Genomic DNA, 12802 nt, shown 5'->3' with positions numbered 1-12802 from the left:
AAAACAAACAAAAAAAAATTGGGAAAAGATTTAAACAGATACTTCCCCAGTGCATTAGTCAGAGTTCTCCAGAGAAACAGAACCAATCAGATGTATATGTATGTAGAAGAAGACTTATTATAAGGAATTGGCTCATGTGATTATGGAAACCAACAAGACTCAAGATCTGCAGGCCGAGTCAGCAAGCTGGAGACTAAAGAGAGCCAAAGGTGTAGCTCCAGTCTGAGTCTGCTGGTCTGAGAACCAGGAAAACTGCTGGTGTAGATCCAGTCTGATGGCTGGCAGGCTCAGGGCCCAGGAAGAGCATGAGTTTCAGTTTGAGTCTGAAGGTAGTAAGAAAAAGTCAATGTCCCACTTCAAAGGCAGTCAAACCAGAGAAATTATCTTACTCAGGGGAAGGTCAGCTTTTTTGTTCTGTCTAGAACTTCAACTAGTTGGATGAGGCCCACCCACATTAGAGAGGGCAAGCTGTGTTCCTTACACTACTGCTTTAACATTAATCTCATCCAAAAACATCCTTGCAGGAACACCCAGAATAGTATTTGACCAACTATTATGGCCCCATCAAGTTGATACATAAAATTAACCATCCCAATGATATTAAACCACCATGAAATACACATATTAGAACAGCTAAAATAAAATACCAAGTGCTGACAAGAATGCTGAGCAACTGGACTTTTCTTCCATTGCTGGTAGGAATGCAAAATGATAAAAGCCACTCCAGAAAACAGATGGGCAAATTTCTTATAAACACACATCTACCAAATGACCTAGCAACCCCACTTCTAGGTCTTTACCATAGAGAACTAAAAACTTAAAATCATGCAAAAACCTCTAAACAAGTGTTTACAGATGCTTTATTCATAATCAAAAAACACTGGAAAGAGCTCAGATGTCCTTCAATGGGTGAATGGATAAATAAACTGTGATACATCCTTGCAATGGAATGCTATTCAGCAATAAAAAGGAACAAATTATTGATTCATGCAACGGCAAGTATCAATCCCAGATGCATCATGCTAAGCAAAAGAAGAGAGTCTTTAAAGATTGTATACCGTGTGAATCCATTTACATGACATTCTAGAAATGACAAAACTATAGGCACAGAGAATACCTCAGTGGTTGCCGGGAGTTAGGTGTCAAGTTGGGTTTGCCTGCAAAAGGGCAGCACAAGAGAATTTTTTGGAGGTGTTGGAATTGTTCTTTTTCTCATTTGTTGTGATTATCACAGGAATTTATGCATGTGTTAAAATTCATGGAACAATACAACCAGAAAAGCGAATTCTACTATATGTAAAAATTTAAACATTTAAAAATCAACAAGTCAAGGAACTTCCCTGGTGGACCAGTGGTTAAGACTCTGAACTTCCACTGCAGGGAGCATGGGTTTGATCCCTGGTCGAGGAACTAGGATCCCACATGCTGCACGGCTACAAAAAAAAAAGAAAATCAAGTCATATTTTGAAGCTGACCTGTTAATATGCAATTAATCAATTACATGTGTCACAGGAAGTCTATTAAAAAAAAAGGTATACTGAATATTTGTTATACATCACCATTTGTGTCTCCCTGAGTGAAGCACTCTTTCTAATTATGGAAGTTCACAACAGGAAATTTGTGGAAATTCAGGACACTATAAAGAAATTACCTTGTCAACATGTCTCAAATGTCTTGGCAGAAAAATAGTTCTCATAAGGCCAATTCTTTATTCTCTAAAGAAGTAGTTGCCTCTTCTGTTAAAAGAAGTTGTCCCTGGGACTTCCCTGGTGTCCAGTGGTTAAGACTACAAAAAGCCACAGCACAAACCTGGCAAATCTTCCCAAAGCAGCAGTTTTTCTAGATGGTAAAACATTAAAAACATGACTTTTCTATGACATATTAACCCAGATGTCAGTTGAATCAACCTACCCCAGGGATTCTGTAACCTTTAACCTGGCATGCACAGACCCTCAAAGTGTCCATGGATACATTTCATTTTCTCATGCACTTAGATGAGAAAAAATTTGAGTATTTCCTTCATTTGTGAATATAGGAAACAAACCACAGAAGTAACTGTAGTACCTGTGACATCATCATCAGTATAAATCAGATACTTTCATGTTACATTACAGTTGTTACAAATATCTCACATTTTTAAAAGCTCATTACTACTTAAAGTTACAATAAGTATTATACCTGCTAATAGCCCTTGTTATTTAATAAAGAAGCATGTTTAACGCTATAGGTATCACAAATTTGTTTTTTCCCCCAATATTCTGATAATTTTCTTTTTTTAAAAATTTTGTAATTGGTTTTCTTTATAATACAATATATCTTTTAAACTTTTAAAAACATAATTCTGGGAAGAAGTCTATGGGATTCACCAGACTTCCAAGATACTTATGTCAAAAAAAGGTTAAGATTCCTGCCATCTGCCATAGATTTGGAGATTCAAATGCAATTAACTCACAATTAACTCACCTTTCCTCCATCCAATATTCCCTCCAAACTTTGTACCAATTCTTGATGACTTCCATTCTCATGTCCGGTGCCCACAGAACTTTCTAGCTCAGTTGTTTCTCTCCCCTGTCCTCCAGGTCCGAAATAAAGAACATTGCCCCGTTCCCTTGATTTCCCTCAAACACAGCAACATGTGTCTTTAGATCCAGAGGGGAAAGCAGTGTAGAGGTAGTGTGGGGATTAGAAAGTGCAGGGCATGGCAGAGACTGTGGACTGCATATTGGAAATTCCAGTTCTTTGAAAGTCCCTAGGGCTCATCTGCACAGGGAAAGAAATTCTCTTGGGCGACTGGCAGCTCCTGTCCTGCGATCTTTCTCCTCCTTACACGCTGTTCTTCTTGGGCTGCTGCCAAACCTGGGGATTCCAGCTCATCATTTACTCGACCCAGTTAGCTTTCTCCTGTCTCACCCCTATCCATCACATCTGTGTATAGAAGACCTTGATTTCATAAAGAAGAGTTTTCTCCCTGAGAGGACCTCTTCCGACAATGAAGGAACTATTTTTTCCCCCTATATTTATGTACAGTTTACATGAACTTAAAGGTAAAACAAGAAACTTGTAAGATATTTTGAACTCACTGGGGATGACTTTGGAGTGTCCGCTCTCCTTTATCATCAGAATTTCTGTGGGAATGTTTGAAAAACATTGCTTTAGGGCTTTAAGGAAGACAAAGGCTGATGAAGGGGGTTACATGCATTTAAAAGAAAATCCAGGGATTTCTCTGGTGGCGCCGTGGTTAAGAATCCGCCTGCCCATGCTGGGGACACAGGTTCAATCCCTGGTCCGGGAAGATCCCACATGCCGCTGAGCAGCTAAGCCCGTGTGCCACAACTACTGAGCCTGTGCTCTAGAGCCTGCAAGCCACAAATACTGAGCCACGCGCCACAACTACTGAAGCCTGCGTGCTCTAGAGCCCATGAGCCACAACTACTGAGCCCGCAAGCCACAACTACTAAAGCCTGCACACCTAGAGCCCGTGCTCCACAACAAGGGAAGCCACCGCAATGAGAAGCCCGCACACCACACAAAGAGTAGCCCCCACTCGCTGCAACTAGAGAAAGCCCACGTGCAGCAATGAAGATGCAACACAGCCAATAAATAAATAAATAAATAAAATCCATATTCCTTTACAGACCCCACAGTTTGTCTCCAGCCTCTTCTAGCCAGTCTCTCCCTTAGTCCACTCTGTTCCAGCCACATTGAACCTCTTGCGGTACTTAGAATCATCAGCCCCGGGGCCTTTGCACTTGCTGTTCCCTTTGCCTGGGATGCTCTTCTGCATTCTCCCCACTGGCTCCTGCCCTTTCTTCTGATCAAATGTCATCTCCTCAGTGAGGTGTTTCCTGATTTCTCACCAAGAGGCCTCCCAGTCTCTATTCATCTTTATCCCAGCACTTCTGTTTTTTACTTCGTATCACTTAACCATAATCTAATTGTTTTACTTGTTACATTTTAATATCTGTTTTCTCTACTGAAAGCAGCTCCATGATGATAGGGACTGAGACTGACTTGTGCATTGCTGCATCCCCAGTACATAGCACAGTGCTGGGCTTTTAGTAGGATCTCAATAAATATTTACTGAATGATTGAATGGAGTGTAAAATGTGCCCCTCTCAGGATGGTTCTGTTTTTACAAGGGATTACTGAAGATATGATAGCAGGAAAAAAAGGCACAGGATTGATATTTTACATCAAGGAAAACTTCTTATGTGACATTTCTTCCAGTTAGTGCCATCTGATCTGCTAACCCAGAGGGCTGACAGGGCAGTTTTTGGAGAAGGTAAAAGATTACGCTTTGGGAGTCCTTTGTACATTTTGTACAGCCAGAGAAATCAATTTGAAGAGGTGAGCGCTGAATTCAAGAAATATTTAGTTCAAAATTCTAGATTCAGAACAGTTAAGAATGATTGCAAAATTTTCCACATAGCAAATGGTCAAAGATGTAGTCCTTAATCATTGTATTATGACTTTTGGGTTGATTGTCTTATAAAAATAATTTTTATTCTTTAATCCACAGGTCACAGTTTTTATCCACATGAACACACATGGCTTTGTTACGAAAAAGTAAGATTACAAACTTTTAAAAATTATGATTAAAAATAGATATTTTGGAGGACTGTTTTGATGCTGAATCTTATTCATTTTCTTTTTTTTAATCTTCTTTGGTTTTCATGGATAGTTTTCCCACAGACACTTGTTGGCATCATCATATGAGGATGATTTCCGTAGAAAGTTGTTGAGTGTTTTGTTCATGAGAGGGGCCAGATGTTTCCGTAAAAGTTGCAGATATTATTTGTTTTCTCATTTGAAATAAGTATTCATGTGCCTGCCTAATTTAGTGTTTGTAATTTCGTATTTCTTATTCTTAAAGATTCACTTCAAATTATGTAATCTTCAGACCCCATCAAAACCTGGACTTGCCTCTGATTTTATATCCAGTTGTTTGTGAATCTAGGGGAAAATAATTACCTAATTGTGTTAGTTACCCTCAGAATAGAGTTGCCCAATGTGGCAGATGAAAAGACAAGATATCCAGTTAGATTTGAATTTCTAATAAACTATGAATAATTTTTTAGTATAAGTATATCCCCAATATTGCATGGGACATACTTATACTAAAAAAGGGTCAGATGATAGTAGACATTAGGCTGCTTCCTCAAAGTGGCTGTGGGAAGTGAATGTTAATCAGTTGTATCGATAAACTACAGAACTTTGTGCCTTGTCTTCTGTTTCTCTATAGTTTTGTTTTAAACTGAGTATAGTATCTGGTTGTCTCTGGCTGAATCTGATAACCCAGAAAGGCAGAGAGGAGATGGATGTCAGCAAGGCAGAACCATTGAGCCTTAGGACATAGCTCTGGAAGGCATCCGTGGAGATTGTCCAGCTCCTTCCTTTTACAAATGTAAAGACAAAGGCCTAGGGGCCAGAAAATAGATCAGTATGAGGCAAATAAGTATAAATATCTTGACACACAAAAATAGTAAATAATAATACAAAACAATTTTAAAGTCTTTATTGGGCTTACATTGCCTTTGGTAGCTCTCAAAACACCCCTGCAAGGTAATGGTTATTATTACAATCCCCATTTAGCAGATGAGCAGACTGAGGCTCAGAGAGGTTAAGTAACCTGTCCAAGGCCACACAGCTAGTAGGTGGTAAAATGAGATTTGAGTCTGACTTCAAATCCCAGCCCTTTCCCCTTCTACCAATGTTTACTAAACTGCAGGCATTTGTGTACCGCATATGGCAGTGTACCACTTTCTCAACTTTTCATCATCTGCGTTCCTTCTGTTCTGTGCATGACTTACTATTTTCTTTAAATTGACTCATTTAAAAAATTATAAGTGTATCTTGTAATAGAAAGTGTATATCCTTACTATAAGTAGAGTAACAGTTATGTCTCAAAAGAAGGTGATTGTACAAATATATATGGTTAGAGTAGTGTTATTCCGTTCTGGGTAGCTTTTGTTACCTGCCTGCATATGAAATTAGGACTGATTTCTCACTGTGATTCAATGTTACTTAATGCTATGAACACAAGCCTCCTAAATCATCCCATGTACAACCAGTGGTGTATGGCTCCATACTTAGGAAAACACTGTCCAACACCATTCTAGTTCTCAGTAGATCCTAAGGGCAAGCATCACTGTTCTGGAAAGGATGGCCCTGGGGGCTTAGACTGGGAAGAGGTATTGGGATCTTCTAACCTCTTACTCAGGGCAAGAGTTTTATGTACATCATCCTTGACCAGTGGTAGAACTAACTGAGAAGCAGCTGTTATAATGACTAAGAACATGTGTTCATAATAAGCACTGGCTCATCCTAAGTGTTATATAAATGTTGGCTATTATTTGAAACAAAGTATTCCTGCACAGAAAGTGGCTCCAGAGGCAGCACCATGCAATCATCAAGGTTACAGCTTCTGCAATCAGACTGCCTGGGTTTAGCCCTGGCTGTCCTTAAACTACATCTGTGTATCCTTGAGTATCAGCAGTATCACAGATTAACTCTTGACTCCATGTGCTACCTGCTTAGAGGAAGGTTCCAGGCCTCCAGTCCTGTGTATGTCAGAGAGAGCATCTGTTCCCACTGGCTATTCTAAACTTATTCCACAATTTCAGTTTGATAGGTTATACTTGAACATGTTTCTGTTTTTATTTCAGTTAACCAGGTGTTGCTGTTCCTTTTGATTGTGACCATCTGTGGGATTCTGTATAAGAAAGTTCATAGGGGGACTGTGCTCAGGAACGAAACAGGTATGCAAAGTGACATAAGCCAGTCACAAAAAGTCAAATACTCTGTGATTCCACCAACATGAGGTACTTAGAGTAGCCAAATTCATAGAGACAGAAAGCATAGTGATGACTGCGGGGGGCTGGGTGGGGGGAGGGGAAAGGAGATTTATTGTTTAATGGGTATAGAGTTTCAGTTTTACAAAATGAAAAGCGTTAGGGGGATGGATGACAGTGATGATTGTACAACAGTGTGAATGTATTTAATACCACTGAACTGTACACTTGAAAATGGTTAAGTTGGTAAATTTTATGTTGCGTATTTTACCACAAAGAAAAAATATATTTAAAAAAAGAAGAATGGAGCAGGCAGGCAGGCATGTGGTCCATCAAGATGAGATACCTAAGAACACAGTTTGAGTCCTTCCAATAGCTGGGTTCAGAGAGAAACAAAAATTCAGTCAGCTTCCAAGTACCTGCTTTTAGAATATCCACCCAAGGCCAAATTTTCAGTTGTGTTCTAGAATGATCAGTACTATTCAAACTTAGCACATATCAGAATCACACAGAGGGCTTGTTCAAACACAGTCCTGGCCCCGGTTTTGAATCAGTAGTTTGGGGGTGGGGCTGAGAATTTGCATTTCTGATGAACTCCCAGTTGATGCTGAGGCTGTTGGTTTCGGACCTCACTCTGAGTGGCCTGTTCTGCATCCATCCTTTTGGAGTCTCTCAATAATTTCGCTTATGAGCAAAATCGCTGCATTGACCATATGTCCTCCTCCAGCTGCACTGGGGAGCCCGGTTTCCCTCTTCAGGGGTGAATTGCATGGGATGGAACCTCACTTCTCCAAACATACAAAGCCAACACACAAAAATTAAGTAGCACCAGTAGTGTTTTATTTTTCATTAGTTTACTGTTTTATATCAGCAAAATGAATATACTCATTTATGGAAAATACAAAGGAAAAATATTACCTGTAGCTGTATCAGCCAAAGACAAATACAATTAATATTTTGGTGCATTATATACATTCATATTCACAATTTTTTTTTTAAGCCAGAGGCTTAGGCACTGGACACACTACAAGGAACAAAATAACGTCCCTGCTCTCACAAAGCTGACTTTTTCAATATAAAAAAATTCATAAGGGCTTCCCTGGAGGCGAGTGGTTAAGAATCCACCTGCCAATGCAGGGGACACGGGTTCAAGCCCTGGTCCGGGAAGATCCCACATGCCGCGGAGCAACTAAGCCTGTGCGCCACAACTACGGAGCCCACGTGCCTAGAGCCCGTGCCCTGCAACAAGAGAAGCCACCACAATGCGAAGCCCGCCACCATAAGGAAGAGTAGCCCCCGCTCACCTCAACCAGAGAAAAGCCCGCGTGCAGCAACAAAGACCCAACATAGCCAAAAATTAATTAATTAATTAATTAATTAATTTAAAATTCATAAAAAATTAAAAATATGTATAATCAGGTCTAGATGAACATTAGGAGCCTCTGGAAAGTGAATAATTTCCATACAGAGATATGTGTGCAGATGTTTATAGGGCATTATTGATAGTAGCCCCAAACTGGAAGCAATCCACATGTGAATCAAGTAGTGAATATATAAAATGTGTTATATCCATGCAATGGAGTACTTTTCAACAATAAAAAGGAACAAGCCACTAATACATGATACAATATGAATAAACCTCACACACATACTAAATGAAAGAAGCTAGACCAAAAACACCATATGTTGTATGATTCCATTTAAAGGAAATTTCTAGGAAAGGCAAATCTATGGAGACAGAAAAATAGATCAGTGGTTGCCTGGGGCTGGGAGTGGGAGTGGCTTGACTGCAACCCAGCTGAAGGGAAATTTTCTGGTGATGAAAATGTTCTAAAATGGAATTTTAGAACATTCTAAATGTTCTAAAATGGGATAAATTTACTAAATATCATTGAACTATGTACTTACAGTAGGTAAATTTAAAGAAATCTATATTAGTCTGCCTGGGCTGCCATAACAAAATACCACAGACTGGGTAGCTTAAACAACAGACATTAATTTTCTCACAGTTCTGGAGGCTGGAAGTCCAAGATCAAGGTGCCGGCAGGGCTGGTTTGTCCTGCAGAGGAACGCCTTCTCTCTGTGTCCTCACATGGCCTGGTGTCTTTTCCTCTTCTTATAAGGATGCTAGCCATATGGAATTAAGGGTGGGCCTCATTTAACCTAACTGCCTCTTTAAAGGCCCTATCTCCAAATACAGTCACATTCTGAGGTACTGGGGGTTAGAGCTTCAACATATGAATTTTAGGGGTATGCAATTCAGTCCATAGCAGTATGTAACTAATGACTCAATAAATTGTTTTGAGAAAGGTCGAGAGAGAGAGAGAGAGAGAGAGAGAGAGAGAGAGACAAAGAGAGAGGAGGTCATACAAGGTCAAATGTTGTCTGAACTTTGAGCTTGTTACTCCTCATGTTTTACTTCCTGCCCATAAACCAACACATTCAGTCGGCTGATCGCATTGCAAATTCCTTTCTCCATGGAAAGAAATGTGTTGCTTTTATAATAGCTGTTAAAAGAACTGTGAGGAAATGCACATCCTGACTAATTGGCTATATATTTATATATGATAAAGTGTTTTCGCCACATGAATGGATCCAATAGCACATTTTTATCCCACACAGTGTTAAAATTTTTAAAAAGAGAGAGAATCAGTGTTACGAAATACCACTCAAAAGAACATAGTTGGCATGGAAAGATGGATGTCCGTGGTATGTAAGTGGAAAAAACAGGTTACAGAAGACTATGAAAAGTATGATTTCATTTTTGTTTTTTTTCAGTTTAAAAATTTTTTAGTTTGCTTCAAAGTTAAACCCAAGACACATTGACTTCGTAGGAAATCCACTGAGAAATGTTTTTCTAGGCTGAACACCTCTTTCCCTTTAGTCTCCCCCAGTAGAGCATGCACATGTTACTTTCATTTTATAATCACTGCTGTCCCACGACTATACCAAGATCACCTAATCTGTGTGTGTAGTATTCTGAATGTTCTTAGTTATACCCTAATTTCACTAACTGCAAAAGATTTTCTGGGATACCCTGTCACTTGAATTCTTTGGCTACTTTTGAAGATGAAGTCCAAAGAACTCTTAAATGATTCTCCTTTGGGGCGGGGAGGGTGGTATTTTGGTTTTAAAATAATACATCAAATTTCATGTAATATTTATATAATATGTAGTATGTGCTTTTGTATGTACATTAAGAAGGGTTTGAGAGGCACATACCACACTGGTAACCTTTGGAATGTGGGCTGAGAGGTCTGCAGAAAACAATCACCATTTGGATACTCTTCTGTTTGACTGGAATTTTTCAAGAAGTGCATGTTAATATTTTATAGACTTTATTTTTTAGAGCAGTTTTAGTTTCACAGCAAAACTGAGCAGAAGGTACAGAGATTTCCCCCATACCCCTTTCCACCACAAACACACGCACGCACGCACGCACACACACGTGCACACGCACACACTCACATGCACATGCTCACACACACACACACACACAGCCTCCCCCACTATTAACATCCTGTACCAGAGTGGTACATGTGTTACAATCCGTGGACCTATGTTAACACATCATTTTCACTAGTGTCCATAGTTAATTTTTTTTTTTTTGGCCGTGCTGCGCAGCATGCAGGATCTTAGTTCCCTGACCAGGAATCAAACCCGTGTCCCCTGCAGTGGAAGCAGGGAGTTCTAACCACTAGACCACCAGGGAATTTCCACCAGTGTCCATAGTTTACATTAGGGTTCACCCCTGGTGTTGTACATTTTATGGGTTTTGAGAAATTTATAAGGATATTTATCTATCCTTATAGAATACAGAATAGTTTCAGTGCCCTAAAAATCCTCTGTACCTCACCTATTCCATATTAATCTTCACAACTTTTAAAACATTAATTCAAAGAACTAGTGTCATAACGTGAAGTCCAGAGGCCCTGGGAAGTCATGTACTGAAGAAAAACATGGTACCACTCTATGTAATCTCCTGATAGTGACATTCCATGGAATCTCCTGACAATTTCCTTGCAATCAGCATGCTGGCGATTCACTCTTGGCCCATTTGGGGTGCAGCAAGTTTATATGTTTGGCTAAAATAGTTCTAATTTGAAATGGGATTCAGAGATTTGGCCCTGGGAGTGCAGACATTTCACCTCTTCTAGAAATGGACACTGTTTGATAAGAGTTACTTGTGAGAAGGGTCTAAAGCAATATAATAAATTTCTAGTCCATATGCCATTATTATATGAGATTTTTATGGGCACCAAATGGCTTCTCATAACAAACCTTTTAATGGTCTGGCTCAGGCAGCATTTGGTATAACAGCTCCAAGTAGTACAATGGCTGATTCCCAAAGATCTGCTAGGATGGGGCATTGGTGAAGAATTACAGGTGAAAAATCTTCCCACCCTTCCTCCAATGTGCCTTCATCTATCATTCTGTCCAGGGGAGACTTCTAGGCAGAGAGCAGTATTTTTGGCTTAGGTTAGCTCCCAGATTCTCTGACTGGCAGAGGCTCTTAAGCAGTATGGTGGTGTGATGTGTCTGCAGCAGAGCTGTAAACTCAGGGTTTGACCTTCTCTTGGGGTGCTCTTCTTTCATGGGGACGTGTTCCTCCAAACCTCATTCTGCGCATAGCCTGATGAAGGGCTCTATCTGAGCCTGACAGCCAGGTACTGCCCCAGATTTTCAACCCTTCCCTCTTTCTTTGCCCCTAAGAGTCACCCATGAATTTTTCCTCTAGGGCCCTGTTCTCTAAGGCCAATGCATCATATCTGTTTAGTTGATTTCAGCAAACTTTCATTAAGTGCTTGCTAGGTGCCAGACTCAGTGGGGATAATACAATGAGCTTACAGTCTAGTATAGGAGACATACACATGAATAGATTCTTCCCATGCAGTGTGGTAAGTGCTCAAATAGAGGTTTCTAATGAATTCACCCAGCCAGCCAGCCAGCCAACCATCCAAAATGTATTGAGAATCTACCATGTTCCAGCACTGGGCTAGCTGAAGAGGAAACAGAGGTGAACAAGATACTGTCCCAGCCTTCACAGAGCTCCTAGTGTTACAGGAGAGAAAGGAAAGACATGCTACCAAATAAATTGCAGTGCAGCTGGTAAATCCACCCACAAGCAAGGACTGAGTGAGCATGGGTGAGGGCTGAACTAATTTGTGTTAGTGAGCTGTTAAAGGCTTCCTGGGGGCTCCAATGTCTATACTGCACTTGGAATGAATATGTAATAGTTAGACATGCAGGAGGGGATGAAAATAATATTGCAGACATCAGAAACAGCCTGTGAAAAGGCATTGAGATAAGGGACAACATGGTGCCAGTATTCAGGGAACTGCTAGTATTTTTGCAACGCTGGAATAGAAGTAGACAAGGCTAGAGAAGTGAACAGGGACTGGATCCACGTGTGCCAGGAATGGAATGTGGCTCTATCCTATAGCAACCATGGGAGAACTTTAAACAATGAAGAAACGTAGTCAAATTTTCATTTAGGCAGATCACTTAGATGCCTGCAGGTACCATATGATTAGGCAACATACCACACGATTAGGGGACCTCCCCAAGATGACAGTTTAGTCCAAAAGGAACAGTCCCTTAAGAAATTTTTTCTTCTCTTTATAAAAGCAACCTGTAATTACTTTGGAGAATGTGGAAAGTACAAGAAACACAAATAAGGAAATTAAAATTACTCATAATTCTATAAATAGACATAGATCCATTTGCAAATATGCATGTGTCAAATTGGGATCAAATACTGGAAAGGATTTTGTGTTCTCTCCCCCCGACCCTTAACATTATATTATGAGCATTATCTCATGCCAGCAAATATACTGTGAAAAATTATTGTAGTGGTGGAAATTTCACTTGCGGAGGAAGGTGGTAGAAGAGATGTAGGAGATAAAGAGGGAGGCCTTTCAATATTTCTTAAATTATACAAAGCAGAGTATCTGGTGGTTAGTTTCATACACGTTTGTTGGATTAAATATCAGTTAAAACTACCCTGGGTC

At 39.9% G+C, this 12802-nt stretch overlaps 1 protein-coding gene across 1 annotated transcript in view; it reads left to right on the top strand.

The window, feature by feature from the left end:
• The window catches only part of GLT8D2 (glycosyltransferase 8 domain containing 2), a gene marked incomplete at both ends in the record, with an annotated part of 30752 nt that overhangs the window by 2940 nt on the left and 15010 nt on the right, over positions 1–12802 (top strand). The window contains one exon of the mRNA XM_079714890.1: positions 6666–6758. Within this exon, the coding sequence (XP_079571016.1) occupies positions 6666–6758 (93 nt within the window). The remainder of the gene's footprint in view (positions 1–6665; positions 6759–12802) is intronic.

Source organism: Hyperoodon ampullatus (genome assembly GCF_949752795.1).
Source record: "Hyperoodon ampullatus genome assembly, chromosome: 11".
NCBI lineage: Eukaryota > Metazoa > Chordata > Mammalia > Artiodactyla > Ziphiidae > Hyperoodon > Hyperoodon ampullatus.
The sequence above is the reverse complement of the archived record's forward strand: the minus strand, read 5'-3'. Positions and strand labels throughout refer to the sequence as shown.